At 47.3% G+C, this 19,526-nt stretch overlaps 1 protein-coding gene across 1 annotated transcript; it reads left to right on the top strand.

Moving 5' to 3' along the window:
* Positions 1 to 1,119: 1,119 nt before the first annotated feature.
* Positions 1,120 to 17,381, top strand: SPMAP1 (sperm microtubule associated protein 1). The gene is made up of 3 exons (XM_073572906.1): positions 1,120 to 1,390; positions 6,403 to 6,502; positions 17,174 to 17,381. The coding sequence occupies exons 1-3, from the start codon at positions 1,148 to 1,150 to the stop codon at positions 17,329 to 17,331; spliced, it is 501 nt and encodes a 166-aa protein (XP_073429007.1). The 5' UTR covers positions 1,120 to 1,147; the 3' UTR covers positions 17,332 to 17,381.
* Positions 17,382 to 19,526: the final 2,145 nt, after the last annotated feature.

The raw sequence follows: 19,526 nt of genomic DNA, 5'->3' as shown, positions 1-19,526 counted from the left end.
GATGGGGTAAAACCAAAGTAGAAGAAAGGGAATTATCACACAAAACCAAGCAGCAGTCACAGATAACCAAACACCTACTCAAATAACCACCAACTATCCTAGCCATGCAACATCAGCAGAGCAAATTAACCCCTTCACTGCCAAACGAAATGTACACTTTAATATGAATTTGAAGTGCTTCTAATCGGTGCAGAAGTTGGAGAAATCAGATGCTGCAGTCTTTTAGCTCCTTTCTGTCGCTGTAACCCCGTGACAAAACCCCTTTAAGCCAAAGCAAGAATTAGGATTGTAAAACAAGTTCCTGGGGTGTGTCCACACTACGCCTTCAGACGCCAGAGGAGCCACATTCAATGTATAGTCAATGGGTGCAGAAACGCTGCGTTTCCGCACAAAGAATTGACATGCTGTGGAAAAAAAATGCAACGAATCTGCGTGGATTTTTCCGCAACATGTGCACAACAATTCTCAAATTCCCATTGACTGTCGTTGGTACTGTACTACACTGCGGATTTGATGCAATTCCGTGCGTCCAAAATCGTTGCGGAAACGCATCAAAAACTGCAATGTGTGCAGATAGCTGAAAAGACAAGACAGCCTTTTCCGTTGCTGTGCGTACGGTCATTTCTTTGCTGGTTTCAGGTGGAATCCGCCTGCATATGAGGCCGAGTTCACAAATCCTTAGTGTGGATTCACAAAGACCTAACTCTACACCATGGAGAAATCCAAACATCTGGCGGTGAGGATTCAGTGTGAAAGAGGTAAAAATCAGAAGCAATTTCCGCACCCGAGAGATGGATTTTGGGACTAATTATGTAACTTTAGCTCAATTGTGTGATAACTCGCACGCTCACACTGAGGGGGTTACTACAATCTGTACTGTACCAGAAGTCACAGGGAGTCTGTCTACATTTGCATGTTGAGTGGGTTTCACCTGTGGAACTATAACCCCCAGCATGCACATAGGTCGCACAGCACTGTACTATGCGATAACTACACATCCAATCAGATGGTTGCTTTCATTTCCAGTTGCGATCTGATTGGCTACTTACTGGCCCTGGTGAGATCTGCGCGGAGCCGGCCGCCGCTCGCGCTGTATAGAACGCGTCCCTGTGACGTCACTCTGTTCTCTTCTCCTGCTCCAGGCGCAATGGCGCTCCCGCCGTCGGGGCTGATAAACTGGAATAGGTTTCCGACCCCTGAGAAGCAATGGCGGGAATGCCGGGAGAAGGGCTTCATACTGGATGGCAATGCAGTGGGCAGCCTGGCGCGTGGTAGAAGACTGCCCCGTCTGTGGGGGGCTATCCCTCCATATAACGCCCAGCTGGACCCCCACACTCTGTCGTATTTCTGGAGCCCCTCAGTCCAAGCACTGCTGACGAAGACCGGACAGGTAGAAAGGAGAACACTGTAAGATGGAGCTCCTCTCTTGCTCATGTGCAGAGATCTGTAGACGCTAGCTATACTGGCAGATACCAGAGAGCAGCAGCACACTGCTTAATGCACATGACAGAGCATGGTCTCTGACCACCTGGGAATTACAGAGACCCTGCCATTAAAGTGTAACCCCACCTCCCTATAGTGAGGAGACTGTGGGCAGCTGTGATCCTCAGGGGAGGTCCCTCATCCTTGGCACTTATTAACGTTTGGCAGGACCCTCTCCAAAGCCTGTGGCCCCCTCCAGCCATCATGTGTGGGCTTGGCGTTCGTGCGAGCCTGCATCAAAGTCAGGGAGCCTCCATATTACACACCGGTACCCGGACCAGAGAAACTACTTAATAACATCTGTCTACTTTGCAAGAACATCATTTTGTTAACACCCTTTTTTTATTATGATTTTTTTTTTAAGGAAACTTACAAACCCCATTTGTTTTAATGACCCATTTCATTTTGATGTGACTTTGAGGGGCCTATATAGTAGAACCCCCCCCCAACAGTGACAGTTTAAAAACTGCACCCCTCAAATAATTCAAAACTGCTGTCAGGAAATGTGATAACCCTCGTGGTGAAAAGGACGCAAAGTGGAATGAAAAAAATGAAGAATTACATTTTTTTCCACTAAAATATTGTTTTAGCCCCAAATGTTTCTTTTTCACAGTGTGTAAGAGAAGAATGGACCCCAAAATTTAGTTAATTTCTCCCAAGTATCCGATATCCCATAAGTGGTTAAGACCTACTGTTGGGGCACATGGCCTAGCTTAGAATGGAAGAGTTGATACTATACTCTTTAAAAAATCGGGGGGGGGGGGGTGGGTTGAATATTTTAAACCCATAGGTGCTTCACATTGGATGTAAAATTTTGCATTAGCTCAAAATTTGCCATTTTCACAATGTGTAATTGGAGAAACTGGAACATTTGTCGAAAACAAATATTTTGGCACGGATGTTTTCTGCAGGATGAGTTGACATTTTTATTGGTAGCGTTTTATGGTACATAATATTTCTTGATGAGTTTTAAAGCTTGGATCACATTTATCCTGTGCTCTACACTGAGCACTTACATTGAGGTTTCTGTCTAAATCCCCCCAAAAATGTGATTCAGATAAACCCCTTGATGGAGCCCTTCTCTATAATGAAACGTAACCCTAATGCGACAGAAGGAGTCACTTAGACTCTGTCTAGTATAGTATCTGCGCGGTGTACTGTCTTTTTAGCTAGGTCAGTTAGACCATGGTTAAGGTAGGGCTCAACAGGGCACCATACTCCAAAGTCATGGCTTGACCTCCAGCTGCCATGCCAACTAAAATGACATGCGATTGTGGGGTGACGATATTGTTAAAACCGGAGCCCTGTCCCTTTGTTGACCATCTGCATTCTGCGGTCACAATAGACAGAGGCATGTAGAGAATTTATCGACCACAATCAGTTCTAAAGCCGATAGTGTCAGATACATCATGGTATTAGCTTTAATATACAGCTTACACCCTTTTTGTATTTTTATCTAGCAGGGGATGCTATTTACCGTATTTTGCTGATTATAAGACACACCCCAAATTTTGAGGAAAAAAAAAATAGGAACCCCCCCCCCTTTTTTTTTTTTTAAATAAAATGGTGGTGCCCCTTATAATCCATGCGTCTTATTGCTTACCGGGGGGTGGTGGCTGCGGTGAAGCAGAGTCCCAGGGTCGCTGCTGGAGGAGGCAAGAGTGGAGCGTTGCTACAGGCCGCAGGCTGGGATGAATGGGTGTTCCGATGTGCGCTGCTGCAGGTGAAAATGCCTGCGGTGCATTGTGGTGTGGGTGGCTCTGCCGGCATTTTGTGAAAGCCCAGAGCCTCCCGCATATCCATTACTGCGATGTGGCACCCGAGATGACATTGCTGGGATCTCAATGCATGCGCCGCCTCCGGCGGCCATATACCCAGAGCCCCCCCCGCACATCCATTACTGCGATGCGGTGGCCTCCGGGAAAATGGCCACCGGGGGCGGCGCATGCTCAGATTAAGATCTCATCTCCCGAGATCTTGGGACGAGATCTTGTTGCCGCGTTCTCAATCTGACCATGCACCGCCCCTGGTGGCCATTTTCCAGGAGGCCACCGCATCGCAGTAATGGATATGCGGGGGCCTCTGGGCTTTCACAAAATGCCGGCGGAGCCTCCCCGCACCACAGAGCACCGCAGCCATTTTTACCGCAGCGGCGCACATCGGAACACCCCCTTCATCCCAGCCTGCAGCAAAGTGCCACTCTTTCCTCCTCCAGCTGCGACCCTGGGACCCTGCTCCACAGCGGCCGGTAAGGTATATCCGCATTATAAGATGCACCCCCATTTTCCCCCAAAATTTTTGGGGAAAAAATGCGTCTTATAATCCGTAAAATACGGTACTTAAATATTCTGTTAAAAAGGCATTGCTGAATAACGATTAATATTGTTTAATGGCCTTCGGTTCGTTCTCGAGCTATGGCGACTTGATGAATGAGCACTCTATAGGAAAATGTATCTTTTGCAAGCCTAGATAGGTCCACCGGGGTCTTCGCCACCTTAGTCTTGATTGTATCAAGCCATCTGCTGGCTGGTCTTCCTCTTAGTCTTTTTCTTTCCATTCTTCCAACCATGATGTCCTTCTCCACTGATTGCCCTATTCGCATGATGTGTCCAAAATACACAAGTTGTAGCTTGGTAATAAAACTCATTAGTGACCTCTGTAAAAAGGCATAGCAGCGGTCGTCAAACCACCATTAATTCCAGGGTTGGGTACTTGTGAAGAGGGTTTACATACATGTAATACCTATGTAAAATACAAGTTAGGGCTGTTTCGTCCAGATATTTCTGGTACCGGAAAACACGGTACCGGAGATATCCGTGTCCGTGTGTGTTGTACGGTTGGCGCCCGTGTGTCGCCCGTGTGCCGCATCAGTACCACACGGACAGCCGCAGGGGAAGTAGCACTACAGTAAGCGCTGTTCCTCTGCATGTGGTGCTGAACGTGACTGCCATTCTCCCTGCTCTGTTGGCAACAGCGCGAGCAGGGAAGAATGAATGAAAAAAACGACGTGGGGTCCCCCTTATATCTTGAACCAACCCGGCAAAACTAACAGGTGCGGGCTGCTATTCTCAGGCTGGTAAGGGGCCATGAATATGGCCCCTTCCAGCCTAAAAACAGCATCCCGCAGCTGCCCAGAAAAGGCGCATCTATTAGATACGCCTATTCTGGAGCTTTGTCGGGTTCTTCCCACTTGCCCTGTAGCGGTGGCAAGTGGGGTAATAAGGAGTTAATGTAACCTTCCTATGGTAAAGACATTAAGCCCGGCTTAGTAATGGAAAGGTATCAATAAGACACCTATCCATTACTAATCCTATAGTTAGAAAAGGGTTAAATAAACACACACAGTAAGAATAAAGTCTTTTAATATAATAATACACCACACATTTTTTCCATCTTTATTACACTGCTAATTCCACCTCGAATCCCTCGATCTCCTGTAATAAAAATAAAAAGGCCCAATATACAATACCTGTCCGACGTACAGTCATTCCCACGGCGCAATCCATGTCTGGGGATCATCAGTTTACAACTGGAGCTGTTCTAATGCAACCGCTCAGGCTGTAAACAACTAGGGAATGAATGGGAAGCAGCGCGCACAGGCTCAGTGACGAGCGGTGACATCACTGAGTCTGTGCTCACTGACTGCATGAACTCCTGTGACCTCATCATCGTCATTTTATATACAGGTGCATCTCACAAAATTGGAATATCATCAAAAAGTTAATTTATTTCAGTTCTTCAATGCAAAAAGTGAAACTCATGCTATATAGATTCATTACAAACAGAGATCTATTTCAAGTGTTTATTTCTGTTAATGTTGCTGATTATGGCTTACAGCCAATGAAAATCCAAAAGTCATTATCTCAGTAAATTAGAATACTTTATAACACCAGACTGAAAAATGATTTTAAAATCTGAAATGTTGGCCTACTGAAATGTATATTCAGTAAATGCACTCAATACTTGGTTGGGGCTCCTTTTGCATCAATTACTGCATCAATGCGGCGTGGCATGGAGGCGATCAGCCTGTAGCACTGCTGAGGTGTTATGGAAGCCCAGGTTGCTTTGATAGCAGCCTTCAGCTCGTCTGCACTGTGGGGTCTGGTGTCTCTCATCTTCCTCTTTACAATACCCTATAGATTCTCTATGGGGTTAAGGTCAGGTGAGTTTGCTGGCCAATCAAGCAAAGTGATGCTGTTGTTTGTAAACCAGGTATTGGTACTTTTGGCAGTGTGGACAGGTGCCAAGTCCTGCTGGAGAATGAAATTTCCATCTCCAAAAAGCTTGTTGGCAGAGGGAAGCATGAAGTGCTCTAAAATTTCCTGGTAGACGGCTGCGCTGATCAGTTTTTTGGAAGAAATTCGCTCGTAGACTTCAATGCGCTAAAAGAACCTGATGCAATATGGGCACCATCTTTATGACATAGTTTTGTAACAGATTCCTTGCCATGATTATCGTACATAAAAAAAAAAAAAATATTGGGCCTTTATGTCTTTAATTGTGAATGTAGAAAATGGATGGCAAAACAGACACAAGGGAGATATATGGCTCACCATATGGAGGAAAAAATTAAAAAAAATTTCTGGATGAAAAATAGACTAATTTTTATGCGCTGTTGTGAACTTGTCCTTAGTGTTTTTCCAACACTGCAGTATCTCCACCATCTCATATGCAGGAAAATGCATCACAGCACCATCCAACGGAAAGCACTGCGTCTCCACTTAGGTATTCCTGCAAGGAGTCAGGCTCTGGCTGTGCAGGGAAAACTTAGAAATGGATGCAATGCTAAATCAGCAATGTGGCATCTTCAGCTTTATGATCATTGGGGGTCCCAGAGGTCAGCCACACTGATCATAAAGTAATAGCATATCCTAGAGATAAAATTGATTTTTTTTCTTATATCTTTATCTTCAATTTCAGGATCATGGAGGAACCTCAGCAGAAGGTTGGATTGTGGACTATAACAACATTTGGGGAAAAGAGAAGATTTACTTAAATCAGAGGAACTGGAGCGGAGCAGGTGAAAATAATAGCATTGTTTTATAGGAGGGGGCTCTGAAAAAGTAGGGTCACAACTTTCCAGAGTTGATGAGATAGATCAGTAGGGCATCCAAAAGGTATCTCCAGCTCTAGGGCTATAAGAAAATAGCCATAGGCTCGCGAAGGGTGTTTAGTGCATGGTGCATACTGCTGATGGCTCGTTTGCCCAGGAGCTATTCCTTCTGACCTCCCCATTCAAACAAATTTATTGTTTATCGGGTGAGGAAAAAAAGACAATGTCAGGTACCTCTGGTGGCTACTCCCCTCTTCCCAGTAAGAACAAGATTGTACATGTTGAAATCCAATGCCCAGTTTGTTTACCCCCTTAGGCTATGTGCCCACGTTGCAGAAATGCTGCAGAATTGTCTGCAGCATTTCCGCAACTCCCCGCCGCCGGTAAAACGCATGCGAAATTTGCATGCATTTTCCCGCAAAACGCAAGCGTTTTGTAAGCGTTTTTAGTTTGCAGAATGCTAGCGATTTTCCAAGCGATTTGAAGCATCGCTTGGAATAGTGATCGACTGGTTGGTCACACTTGTCAAGCATAGTGCTTGACAAGTGTGACCAACATTTTACTATTGATGCTGCCTATGCAGCATCAATAGTAAAAGATAGAATGTTTAAAATAATAAAAAAAATAAAAAATAGGTATATACTTACCCTCTAGTCGGCCCAAGGAGTCGTCCGGGTCCTCATTGGCGCTGGTGGCAACTTCCGTTCCCAGGGATGCATTGCGCGAATGACCTCTGCACATGAAGTGCTCACTTCACGCATGGAGGGCATAGCCACATGCGTAAAGTGAGCGTTTCAATGCAATCCTATGGCGGCGTAATCGCCGCGATTCCGCAGAAATAATGGACATGCTGCGGATTTTACCGCTATGCGATTCCGCAGTGGAAAAATCCGCAGCATTGGCACAGCAAGTGCGGGATCCCATAGGATTGCATGGGAATGCGTTTTTAAGCGTTTCCGCAGCGGCAAAAACACGGTGGAAACGCATAAAAGATGCAACGTGGGTACAAAGCCTAAACATCTGCTGTTAGGTGAGAGCCAGAACATCTACATACACAATAGATGGTCAGTTGCTCCTGCTGAAATGTGTTATCTTGGACAACCTTCTTTTAGTGTGTCTGAAGATTTCAAAAGCTAGATAAAATGTTTTCTAAAATTTCCTTTCTAGCGTAAAGAAAAAAAAGTAGTTCAAACTCCCTGTCAATAGTTATGTGGGCAGTCTCTGTCTTCGAGGAGTCGTGAAGTCCCATTCCCCACCTGACTTGATATACATCCAGGCCAGGATGCATCATTACACGCCAGCTTCAGCAGCATTGGGTGCAGGAGTGGACACAGACAGCAGAGGGCCCCTTTTTACAAGAACATAATGTGGGACCTTTGCAGTCCAATATCATCATCATAATGCAGTCTGGGACCTTGTAAGACTGCATAGGTTGCACCAATGTTATGGTTGCCTCTGGTCTGGCACGTGCATATATAGTGCCTTGGCTTTATCTGTGCACTGGACATGTGTCAGATGTGGCTACAGCTGACTTGTAATGACATACTCTCACCAGAGGGGCATCAATCAATCCAGGTGGGACTGCAGGACCCCTGAGAGACGGGATTGCCGTCATGACTGTTTGCAAGTATGGTGCACTATTTTATAATTCTACTTTTTTTCTTTATGATGCAGAGGACATTTCAGACAATGACATTTAAAAAATCATGTTACCATTCAATATAATACTATACTTATACATACTATATACCAGGTATGTAATGACAGGCTTTCTATAGGTGGGCATGTTTATTTCAGAAGGATAATGAACTTTGCTTGCTATCAGCGACCATTAATGGGCTGCAACATTCACAGTTACGCCTGACAGAAGTGTGAAGGCTGCAGCCAATCTACATCCGCTGATAATAATATTACATAATGGCCGAGATACATGCCACAAACATTGCTAGAGCGACGCAGGTCCAGGATATGTGTCCTTGGCCCCGATTCATCAAGACCTGTGATTTTCTCACCAGTTTTGATGATGGGGTGTGGTAGAGTCATACGTTCTCCTCATGAATCTGGAGTGTTTGACAAGTGGCGTCATACTGCACCTCTGTCCATTTCATCAGAGCTGAGAGAAACTGTCGTGAAGATGCCAAAAGTCACAACATTTTGTTGCAACTCAAAGTTATTATACCATATTTCTCTATTGCTTCATTGGGGGACACAGAAACCATGGGTGTATGCTGCTGCCACTAGGAGGCTGACACTATGCACAAAAAAAGGTTAGCTCCTCCTCCGCAGTATACACCCCACCGACCGGCACTAATTTCCTCAGTTTAACTTAGTGTCAGTAGGAGATGGACACGGGTCTTTCATTAGACCCATATCTACAGTGGGGCAAAAAAGTATTTAGTCAGTCAGCAATAGTGCAAGTTCCACCACTTAAAAAGATGAGAGGCGTCTGTAATTTACATCATAGGTAGACCTCAACTATGGGAGACAAACTGAGAAAAAAAAATCCAGAAAATCACATTGTCTGTTTTTTTTTTCATTTTATTTGCATATTATGGTGGAAAATAAGTATTTGGTCAGAAACAAGCAATCAAGATTTCTGGCTCTCACAGACCTGTAACTTCTTCTTTAAGAGTCTCCTCTTTCCTCCACTCATTACCTGTAGTAATGGCACCTGTTTAAACTTGTTATCAGTATAAAAAGACACCTGTGCACACCCTCAAACAGTCTGACTCCAAACTCCACTATGGTGAAGACCAAAGAGCTGTCAAAGGACACCAGAAACAAAATTGTAGCCCTGCACCAGGCTGGGAAGACTGAATCTGCAATAGCCAACCAGCTTGGAGTGAAGAAATCAACTGTGGGAGCAATAATTAGAAAATGGAAGACATACAAGACCACTGATAATCTCCCTCGATCTGGTGCTCCACGCAAAATCCCACCCTGTGGGGTCAGAATGATCACAAGAACGGTGAGCAAAAATCCCAGAACCACACGGGGGGACCTAGTGAATGAACTGCAGAGAGCTGGGACCAATGTAACAAGGCCTACCATAAGTAACACACTACGCCACCATGGACTCAGATCCTGCAGTGCCAGACGTGTCCCACTGCTTAAGCCTGTCCATGTCCGGGCCCATCTGAAGTTTGCTAGAGAGCATTTGGATGATCCAGAGGAGTTTTGGGAGAATGTCCTATGGTCTGATGAAACCAAACTGGAACTGTTTGGTAGAAACACAACTTGTCGTGTTTGGAGGAAAAAGAATACTGAGTTGCATCCATCAAACACCATACCTACTGTAAAGCATGGTGGTGGAAACATCATGCTTTGGGGCTGTTTCTCTGCAAAGGGGCCAGGACGACTGATCCGGGTACATGAAAGAATGAATGGGGCCATGTATCGTGAGATTTTGAGTGCAAACCTCCTTCCATCAGCAAGGGCGGGCACTGAAGATGAAACGTGGCTGGGTCTTTCAACATGACAATGATCCAAAGCACACCGCCAGGGCAACGAAGGAGTGGCTTCGTAAGAAGCATTTCAAGGTCCTGGAGTGGCCTAGCCAGTCTCCAGATCTCAACCCTATAGAAAACCTTTGGAGGGAGTTGAAAGTCCGTGTTGCCAAGCGAAAAGCCAAAAACATCACTGCTCTAGAGGAGATCTGCATGGAGGAATGGGCCAACATACCAACAACAGTGTGTGGCAACCTTGTGAAGACTTACAGAAAACGTTTGACCTCTGTCATTGCCAACAAAGGATATATCACAAAGTATTGAGATGAAATTTTGTTTCTGACCAAATACTTATTTTCCACCATAATATGCAAATAAAATGAAAAAAAAACAGACAATGTGATTTTCTGGTATTTTTTTTCTCAGTTTGTCTCCCATAGTTGAGGTCTACCTATGATGTAAATTACAGACGCCTCTCATCTTTTTAAGTGGTGGAACTTGCACTATTGCTGACTGACTAAATACTTTTTTTCCCCACTGTACCTCAGTGTGCATCGTTTTCTTTTCAAGTTTCCGGAGGGATACAGAGTGAACAGTCACATCTGTAGTACCACAAAGACGCTATGAGTACGGCGTATCCTCATAGCTCTCCACGGCAGGACCAAGAGCCCCAAGCACGGATGCGTGTCAGGCGATCCAGCGGGTCCTCGCCCCCGTCTCCCACCCACTCGCCCGCCAGAGCCTGTCGGCTGGAAGAGACGCGGACATCCTTCGGCTGGATGATAGAGGTACATCTTCCTCCACAGGTACATGCTCAGAAGACACTGAAGAGCGGCAGGATTACAGGGTAAGTATAAGACCCCTGAGTGGCATCTCCCTCAAGTATCCCACCTCCTCCTTCCCCGGCTGCACTTATCTCAGGGCTTGTTAGCAGCCGGGCTACAGTCATGGCTCCATTTTCCCCCAGGTGTCTGCTCCCTTCAGCAGCCCCTTCCTCTCCTCCTCCCCGGCTGCACTTATCCTAGTGCTGATTAGCAGCCGGGCTGCGGTCATGTCTCCATTATGGGGGCGATCGCCGCGGCAGCGGCGCTGTCTCCGCGCCGCCCTGCGCTCTCCGGCGGCCGCCGCATCTACTACAGACCCCGGCTTCAGTTTGGGCCTACCTCGGAGTCGCGGCCACGCCCCCCGCTTTCTGCCTTAGATGGGCTTCTCTCCCGCCCGTTCTAGGCCCGCCCACCGCTCTCTTCCTTGGTGTCTGCGTCCCGGAGGCAGCGCTCAGCCCCCTAGCCTGCCTATAGGCAGCGGGCGGCGCCATCTTCCGCCTCCTTACTGCGGTCAGCCCCGCCCTCTCCTTTCCCCTGTCTCCTCAGGAAGCGCGCGCTTTTCTACCCGGATCTTCTCAGGCTGACGCCATTTTCTCAGCCTGTCAGCATCGGGGGCCCCGCAGATCCAGACGAGCTGTGCAGCATTGGGGGACACAGCAAGTGTTTGCTGGAAGCAGCCACAGGACACCGGACCGTGAGTAGGCTCTGCTCTGCAGACTGATACCCTCCTCTGCCTCCTGTCCCCTAACCTTCCGGCACTCCTTCAGTGACTGATCCCTCATTATGTCTAACTCTAAGCCTGATCGGGCCCGTCCCCCTTCTTCCACTTGCACTTTAGTCAAGTTTTTTGCATGTTCTTCTTGCAAACGCAAATTTCCCTCAGGTCAGGCCACTCCCCTCTGCCTTGATTGCAGCAATCCCATCCAGCCCGCTGCCCAGGAGCCACCTATTGCTCCACGTGAGAGTGAATCCCCCATTCCTGACTGGGCTTCTTCTCTATCTCAATCGGTGGCGGATCTTACTAAGGTGTCTCAATCCCTAGTGGCCGTTCTTGATAAGTTGCCCCTGGACACTTCTGCAGGATCCAGCAGGTCACAAGAGGCTCCATCTGAGACAGCTAGCATGAGCCGCAAAAGGCCCAGGCAGGATCTCCGGCCGGAATCCTCTCCTCGCCCCATCTCACCACATAGTCCTTCCCAGCAGTCTCCTTCCTGTGCCTCCTCACCCGAGTCAGTTCTCGGATGCGCCATCCGAAGAGATTTTAGAGCTGGAATCGGACCATGACGCGGACATAAAGGTTACGGTACAGAACCTCATTGCAGCAATTAATCATACTTTTGAGATTACAGACTCCCCTGCGAAACCCTCAGATCAGGAGGTTTCATTCAGAAGGGCAGAAACACCTTCCAGAGTCTTCGCCTCTCACTCTGAGTTTGGCAAGCTCCTCAACAGGGAAAGAGAAAATCCCACCAGGCGCTTTCAAAGAGGGAAGCGTTTTGGCATGCTATATCCATTTTCTCAGGAGCTCACCGACAACTGATCGGCTTCCCCCTCTGTAGACGCTCCCGTGTCTAGACTATCTAACAACACGGTCCTTCCGATTTCAGGCGTGGCGTCTGAAGGATTCTAACAACAGGATCATAGAATCCTTAGCAAAGTCAGCATTCGAAGCGGCTGCGACGGTGCTAAGCCCAAGCTTTGCTTCCACTTGGGTAGCCAAGGCCATATCTACTTGGGCGGAGGATCTCCGCCAAGGCATTCTTGATGGAGCCCAACCAGAGCGACTGGCAGAGCTAGCCAACCAGATCTCCCCTGCAGGGGAATATTTGGTCTCCGCCTCCTTAGATGCCGCCTCTTGCGCAGCTCAAGCGTCCTGCAACTTAGTTGCAATCCGGCTAACAATTTGGCTCAAGGCCTGGCAGGCGGATTTGTCTTCAAAAAAGTCCCTTACCAATCTGCCTTTTCAGGGTGCACGTCTCTTCGGATCCCAGCTGGACCAGATTATCAAAGACGCCACTGGGGGCACAAGCTCTCTTCTCCCTCAGTCCAAGCCTCGTAGGCCCCCTCCAAGGCGCCAGTTTCGGCCCTTTCGGTCTTTCCGCCGCGTCGCGACGGCAGAACCTTTTTCCAACCAATAAAGGCTGCAAGCACGCCAGGATAGGAAGAAGGTCTCCTTTAGGCCCACTCCACCCTGGTGATCTCACTCCTCCCAGGGCAGATCCTCCAGGTCCAGAACTGGAAGGTCCACATCGGCATGACTATCAGCAAAGTTCCGGGGCGCTTTCCCAAGTGGGCGGCCGACTACTTTTCTTCAGAGATGTCTGGCTTGCCTCGGTGGAAGACGCTTGGGTCAGGGAGGTTGTATCCTCAGGATACAAAATAGAGTTCATTTCTCGGCCCCGGGATCGCTTCTTCGAGTCCCGACCTCCAAAAGACCCCACCTTAGTTCCGGGCTTCTTTGCATCCATCGCCTCTCTTCTCAGTACCGGGGTGATTGTGCCCGTTCCCGAAACAGAACGATTCACAGGGTTCTACTCAAACCTGTTTGTAGTACCGAAAAAAGGCGGCACTGTTCGGCCCATTCTGGACCTCAAACTACTGAACAAGAGGGTCCGCCTGCGACACTTCAGGATGGAGTCCCTTCGTTCAGTAATCGCTTCCATGTAGGCGCAGGAATTCATGTGCTCAATAGATATTCAAGATGCCTATCTGCATGTCCCCATCTTTCACGGGCATCAGAAATTCCTGCGTTTCGCGATTCATCAGGACCACTACCAGTTTGTCGCCCTGCCGTTCGGTCTCGCCACCGCGCCCAGAGTGTTTACGAAGATCATGGTGGCGTTGATGGCCCTGTTGAGGATCAGAGGTCTCGTTCTTTTCCCCTACCTCGACGACATTCTGATCAAAGCTCCGTATTTTCACCAGACTCTCTCCAAAGCCTTACCATCGTTCTCGACACCCTGTCCAGTTTCGGGTGGCTCGTAAACAAAAGAAAGTCATGCCTCGTTCCGACCCAACGTCTTGTGTTTCTAGGCTTATTGTTCGATACCCGTCAATCGAGGGTCTTTCTTCCGGAAGAGAAAATGATCTCCCTGCGGCGAGATGTACGATCGCTGCAGAGTACAAAGCTTCCATCCTTCTGGTCAGCTATGAAAGTCTTGGGAAAGATGGTAGCGACGACCGAAGCGATTCCCTTTGCTCAATTCCACACGAGACTGCTTCAACAGGCCATCCTATCTCGGTGGAACAGGTCCGTTCTCTCCCTGGATCGCCCAATTCACCTCTCGCCTCGGGTCAAACGGTCCCTCAATTAGTGGTTGACGTCACCTCTCATTTCCCTGGGCCAGTCATTCCTTCCGATTCACTGGCAGATAGTGACCACGGACGCCAGCCTTCTCGGCTGGGGTGCAGTGTTTCGCAATCAGACTGTTCAGGGTCGGTGGTCGACTCAAGAGACAACTCTGACGATCAACGTCCTCGAGATTCGGGCGATTTATCTGTCTCTCATTCACTGGGAAATGCTTCTCAGGGGTCTGCCGGTCTGGATTCAGACAGACAATGCCACAGCGGTGGCATATGTCAACCACCAAGGGGGGACACGGAGCTCCTCGGCTCTAGCGGAAGTGTCCAAGATTCTTCACTGGACAGAGGTATCGGTCCCAGCGATATCCGCAGTGCACATTCCCGGCGTGGACAACTGGGCCGCCAATTTTCTCAGCCGCGAGGGTCTCGCGGCGAGAGAGCGGTCCTTACATCCGGACGTCTTCCATCAGCTTTGCCATCGTTGGGGGACTCCGGACGTAGATCTTCTGGTGTCTCGCCTGAACAGGAAGGTCCCACAGTTCGTATCCAGGGCCCAAAATCCTCTCGCAGTGGGTGCCGATGCTCTGACTATTCCCTGGTCTCAGTTCAAGCTCCCCTGTCTGTTTCCTCCCCTTCCTCTTCTTCCCAAACTGTTGAAGAAAATCAAGGTACCAGTCATCCTCATCGCTCCGGATTGGCCCAGAAGGGCTTGGTTCGCGGACATCGTCAACCTTCTCGTGGACGCCCCCTGGAAGCTTCCAGACAGAGCAGATCTGCTGTCTCAGGGTCCAATCTGCCACCCCAATTCTTTGTCGCTCAATTTAACGGCGTGGCTGTTGAAACCACGGTTCTGAAGCGGTCAGGTTTTTCGGATCGGGTTATTCACACCATGATCCGGGCTAGAAAACCATTGTCTTCCAGAATTTATTATCGTACGTGGAAGGCCTATTTCACTTGGTGCGAGGCCAATGACGTTCTGCCCATGTCCTTTTCTCTCCCTTCTATTCTGGCGTTCCTCCAGGCAGGCCTAGATGCGGGCCTTGCCCTCAGCTCTTTGAAGGGTCAGGTCTCGGCGCTTTCCATCCTTTTTCAGAAGGCGTTGGCCTCCCGTCCGCAGGTCAAAACCTTTCTTCAGGGAGTGGCTCATACGGCACCCCCGTACTGCGTTCCCGTGGATTCTTGGGATCTCAATCTGGTTCTGGAGGCTCTTCAACGGTCACCCTTTGAACCTCTCAGAGAAGTCTTCCTATCCCTTCTCTCCTGGAAAGTAGCCTTTCTAGTGGCCATCACCTCCATCCGGCGTGTGTCGGAATTGGCGGCCCTTTCTTGTCGCCCCCCCTTTCTTGGTGCTCCATCAGGACAAGGTGGTCCTGCGGCCCCCGCCTTCCTTTCTTCCTAAGGTGGTGTCCACTTTCCACCTAAATGAGGACATTGTTCTCCCATCTTTTTGTCCAGGTCCACTCCACCCTCTGGAGCGCTCCTTGAACAAGCTAGACCTGGTCAGGGCAATGAAGGTTTACCTAGCTAGGACGTCTCCCTTGCGGAAGACAGACTCTCTTTTCATCATTCCAGATGGTGCGCGGAAAGGTCAGCCGGCCTCCAAGGCTACCATTGCTCGCTGGATCAGATCAGCTATTTTGGAGGCCTACCGGGTCAAGCATCAAGTGCCCCCTCCTGGAAATAGAGCTCACTCTACCCGGGCAGTGGGTGCCTCCTGGGCGGTGCGCCACAGAGCTTCCGCGCAGCAGCTCTGCAAAGCGGCAACCTGGTCTTCGATCCACACGTTTGCCAAATTTTACAAGGTCCACACCTACGCTTCGGCAGACGCCAGCCTAGGCAGAAGGATCCTGAAGGCGTCGGTGGTGAGTCCTCAGACCTAATGGAAGTTTGCTTCTCCCTCCCCAGGGACTGCTTTGGGACGTCCCATGGTTTCTGTGTCCCCCAATGAAGCGATAGAGAAAACAGGATTGTTGGGTTGCTTACCGTAAAATCTGTTTCTCGAAGCCTTCATTGGGGGACACAGCACCATCCCATGTTCTGCAACTCCTGTTCTTATGTTGTTGTTGATTCCAGTTGAGTTGTTTGTTCTGTTTTCATTCTGTGTTGTTACTTCTCCTACTGCCTTCTCACTAACTGAGGAAATTAGTGCCGGTCGGTGGGGTATATACTGCGGAGGAGGAGCTAACCTTTTTTTGTGCATAGTGTCAGCCTCCTAGTGGCGGCAGCATACACCCATGGTTTCTGTGTCCCCCAATGAAGGCTTCAAGAAACAGATTTTACGGTAAGCAACCCAAAAATCCTTTTTTTTTTTGGTGTAAAAGCTTTGATCAATTGGTGCCATTGTGTTTTTATAGCTTATCTAAGGCAATTCAGCACTGTTTTTTTTCCATCAACATAGCCGTGTGAGGTCTTGCTTTTTGTGGGACAAATTGTAGTTTTGATTGCCACCGTTCATTTTATCATATGATGTAATGAGAAATGACAAAAAAATTCCTAATGGGATGAAATGGTAAAAAAAAATTGTAATTCCATGCTGAAAAACTCAATGTTTTCACTTGTAAAGTAGATGAGATTTCCAAAATCTCATTCTCACAGTGCATTATTCTTCTTGCGTTTTTGAGCATGTGTGAGATATTTTTTTTAAATGCTGCAAGTGAGCTCTTTCCACTCTTTATGCTGCATTCAAATGAATGTTTCAAAAACACTTGGAAAAAAAAAACTGCACCAAAAACACACATAATGTATGAAGCATTTTACCTACCAGCCCTGCATTTTTCATGAGAAAAAATAATGCTGGAAAAAAGCACAGTATGAATAGATCCTTGGTTGCAGATGAGTGAAGTTTAATTTTTAAGACATTTTGTGAAAGTAAAATTTAGGCAGTTACTAAATACTTTTGTAGTGGTAATAAATAGCTCTGGTCTGTTTCGTATATGGCCATATGTAATGTTGTTCAGTTGATTTTTTTTTTTCTCACCCTTTTTATTACCATCTGTAAATTACACAATGACCTTGCCATTACCTGTCTCTTCACTTCTCATTCTTATCTCCATTTGTACTGTCAGGACACTGCCGGACATTGATCAGCGGTCACAGCAGCTTCCTGTCTAGTGTCCGCCCTCCAATTGGTTACAATGGACGATTTGGATATCGGAGGAATACTCCTACACTCCGCAGCAAGCCATCTTGTTTTGGTGAAATCAGCCCTTTCTCTTTTCATTAGGCTGGTTACTGCTATTGTGGTCTGGATTAATTAAAAGGGTGTTCACGCTGGATGTTAGCTCTGACTAGTTTGTTCACTTGCAGTAGTGATTGGTTTGTTTCCCAGAGTAATTGTAATGCTTGATACAATAATACAGTTTTACTCACTAAAGGTACTGTCACACTAAGCGATATCGCTAGCAATATCGCTATAACTTGTGACGTTATAGCGATATTGCTAGCGATATCGCTGTGTCTGATACTTACCTACAACCCGCTCCCCCGCTGGTTATCGCTGATCGCGCGAGAACGTCCTGGACCGTTTCTCGTCGTCAGCTTCCTGCGGCGCTTCCTGTGGAGAGACGAGCGACGAGCGTGGAGCCGGGCGGGAGGACGCAGGATCGCCTGGTGTGACAGGTAAGTAGCGACCCCCGTCCCAGCGATGTCGCTGGTGAGATCTGCCTGTGTGGCAGCTCACTAGCGACCACTTAGCGATGGTCGGGATCGCTGGTACATCGCTAAGTGTGACAGTACCTTTAGAAATGTTAGAGAATATTTAATGGTCATTGAGACAACCTCCTTTACAAGAAATTTGTACATAGTCTTACCGCATAAGGTTGGGTGGTGGAGAGACAGCGCTGGACTCAGGGAGGGTGAGTAACTGTTTTGTTTTGGGACCATTTTTATTAGAAGGCAAAACTCTCTTAACCCCTTAGTGACAGAGCCAAATTTAAAAAATCTGACCAGTGTCACTTTATGTGGTAATAACTCTGGAACACTTAGACAAATTCCAGTCATTTTGAGAATGTTTCTTCGTGACACATTATACTTTATTATAATGGTAAATTTAGGTTGATATGTTTTGTGTTTATTTATAAAAAAAATATCAGAAATTTGAAAAATGAAAAAAAAATTAGTAATTTTCAAACTTTGATTATCCCTTTAATTCAGTTAGTCACATTATAGCAAAACATTAATAAATAACATTTCCCACATGCCGGCCGTACATCAGCACCATTTGTAAAATGTTATTTTATTTTGTTAGCATTTTAGGAGGTTTAAAAATGTAGTAGTAAGTTTTCATTTTTTCATGGAAATTTACAAAATTATTTTTTTGAGGGACCTATCGAGATTTGAAGTGACTTTAGGGGTCCTATATATTGGAAAACCCACAAAAGTGATACCATTTTAAAAACGGCACCCCCGACATACTGAAAACTGCTGTCAGGTACTTTATTAACCCTTCAAGTGCTTTTCAGGAATTAATACAAAGTGACATGACAGGAATGAAAAAATGTATTTTACCACCTAAATGTCACTAACTTCTGAACAGGTCGCTAGAGCCAGGAGACTCTAAGGCTATGTGCCCACGTTGCGTTTTAATCCGGACACTCAAAACTGGACTCCTTCCCAGAAATCGCGCGATTTTACAGCGATTATGTTTGCGATTTTCGCGTGCGATATTCAAGCACTTTCCAAGCGATTTGAAGCATCGCTTGGAAAGTGATTGACAGGTTGGTCACACTTGTCAAACATAGTGTTTGACAAGTGTTAACAGCTTTTTACTATTGAGGCCGCCTATGCGGCGTCAATAGTAAAAGATAGAATGTTAAAAATGATAAAAAAATAAAAAATTGGGGTATATTTACCTTCCGACGTCCCGCACAATCTCAGCGACGCTCCCGTTCCCAGCAATGCCTTGCGAGACCTGTGATGACGTTGGTCTCGCGTTGCTATAGCGATCTTACGAGACCGCTAGAGTAACGCGAGACTACGTCATCACAGGACCTTGCCGCAAGGCATTACTGGGAATGCTGAGGCCCGGGATGGCAGCGCGGGACGTCGGAAGGTAAATATACCCCGATTTTTTTTATTCTTTTTTTTACAGGGGTATGGTACCCAGGGCCTGGAGGACAGTCTCCTCTCCACACCGTGGGTACCAACCGCACATGAGACGCTTAACTTCGCACATGGTGGGCATAGCCACATGTGGGAAGTAAGCGGTTCTGATGCATTCCTATGAGTGCGGAATCGCGGAAATTCTTTGCGATTCCGCAAAAAAGAATGAGCATGCTGCGATTTTTTTCCTCGATGCGATTCCGCCGCGGAAAAAAGTGCAGCATTAGCACAGCATGTGCGGAATGCCATAGGAATGCATGGGGGGCGCTCTGTACGAGTTTTTTAAACGTTTTTGCGCCGAAAATCGCAGCAAAAATG

Source organism: Dendrobates tinctorius, unplaced genomic scaffold (assembly GCF_039654945.1).
Source record: "Dendrobates tinctorius isolate UK_male_01 unplaced genomic scaffold, ASM3965494v1 ptg000032l, whole genome shotgun sequence".
NCBI classification, from domain to species: domain Eukaryota; kingdom Metazoa; phylum Chordata; class Amphibia; order Anura; family Dendrobatidae; genus Dendrobates; species Dendrobates tinctorius.
The sequence above is the reverse complement of the archived record's forward strand: the minus strand, read 5'-3'. Positions and strand labels throughout refer to the sequence as shown.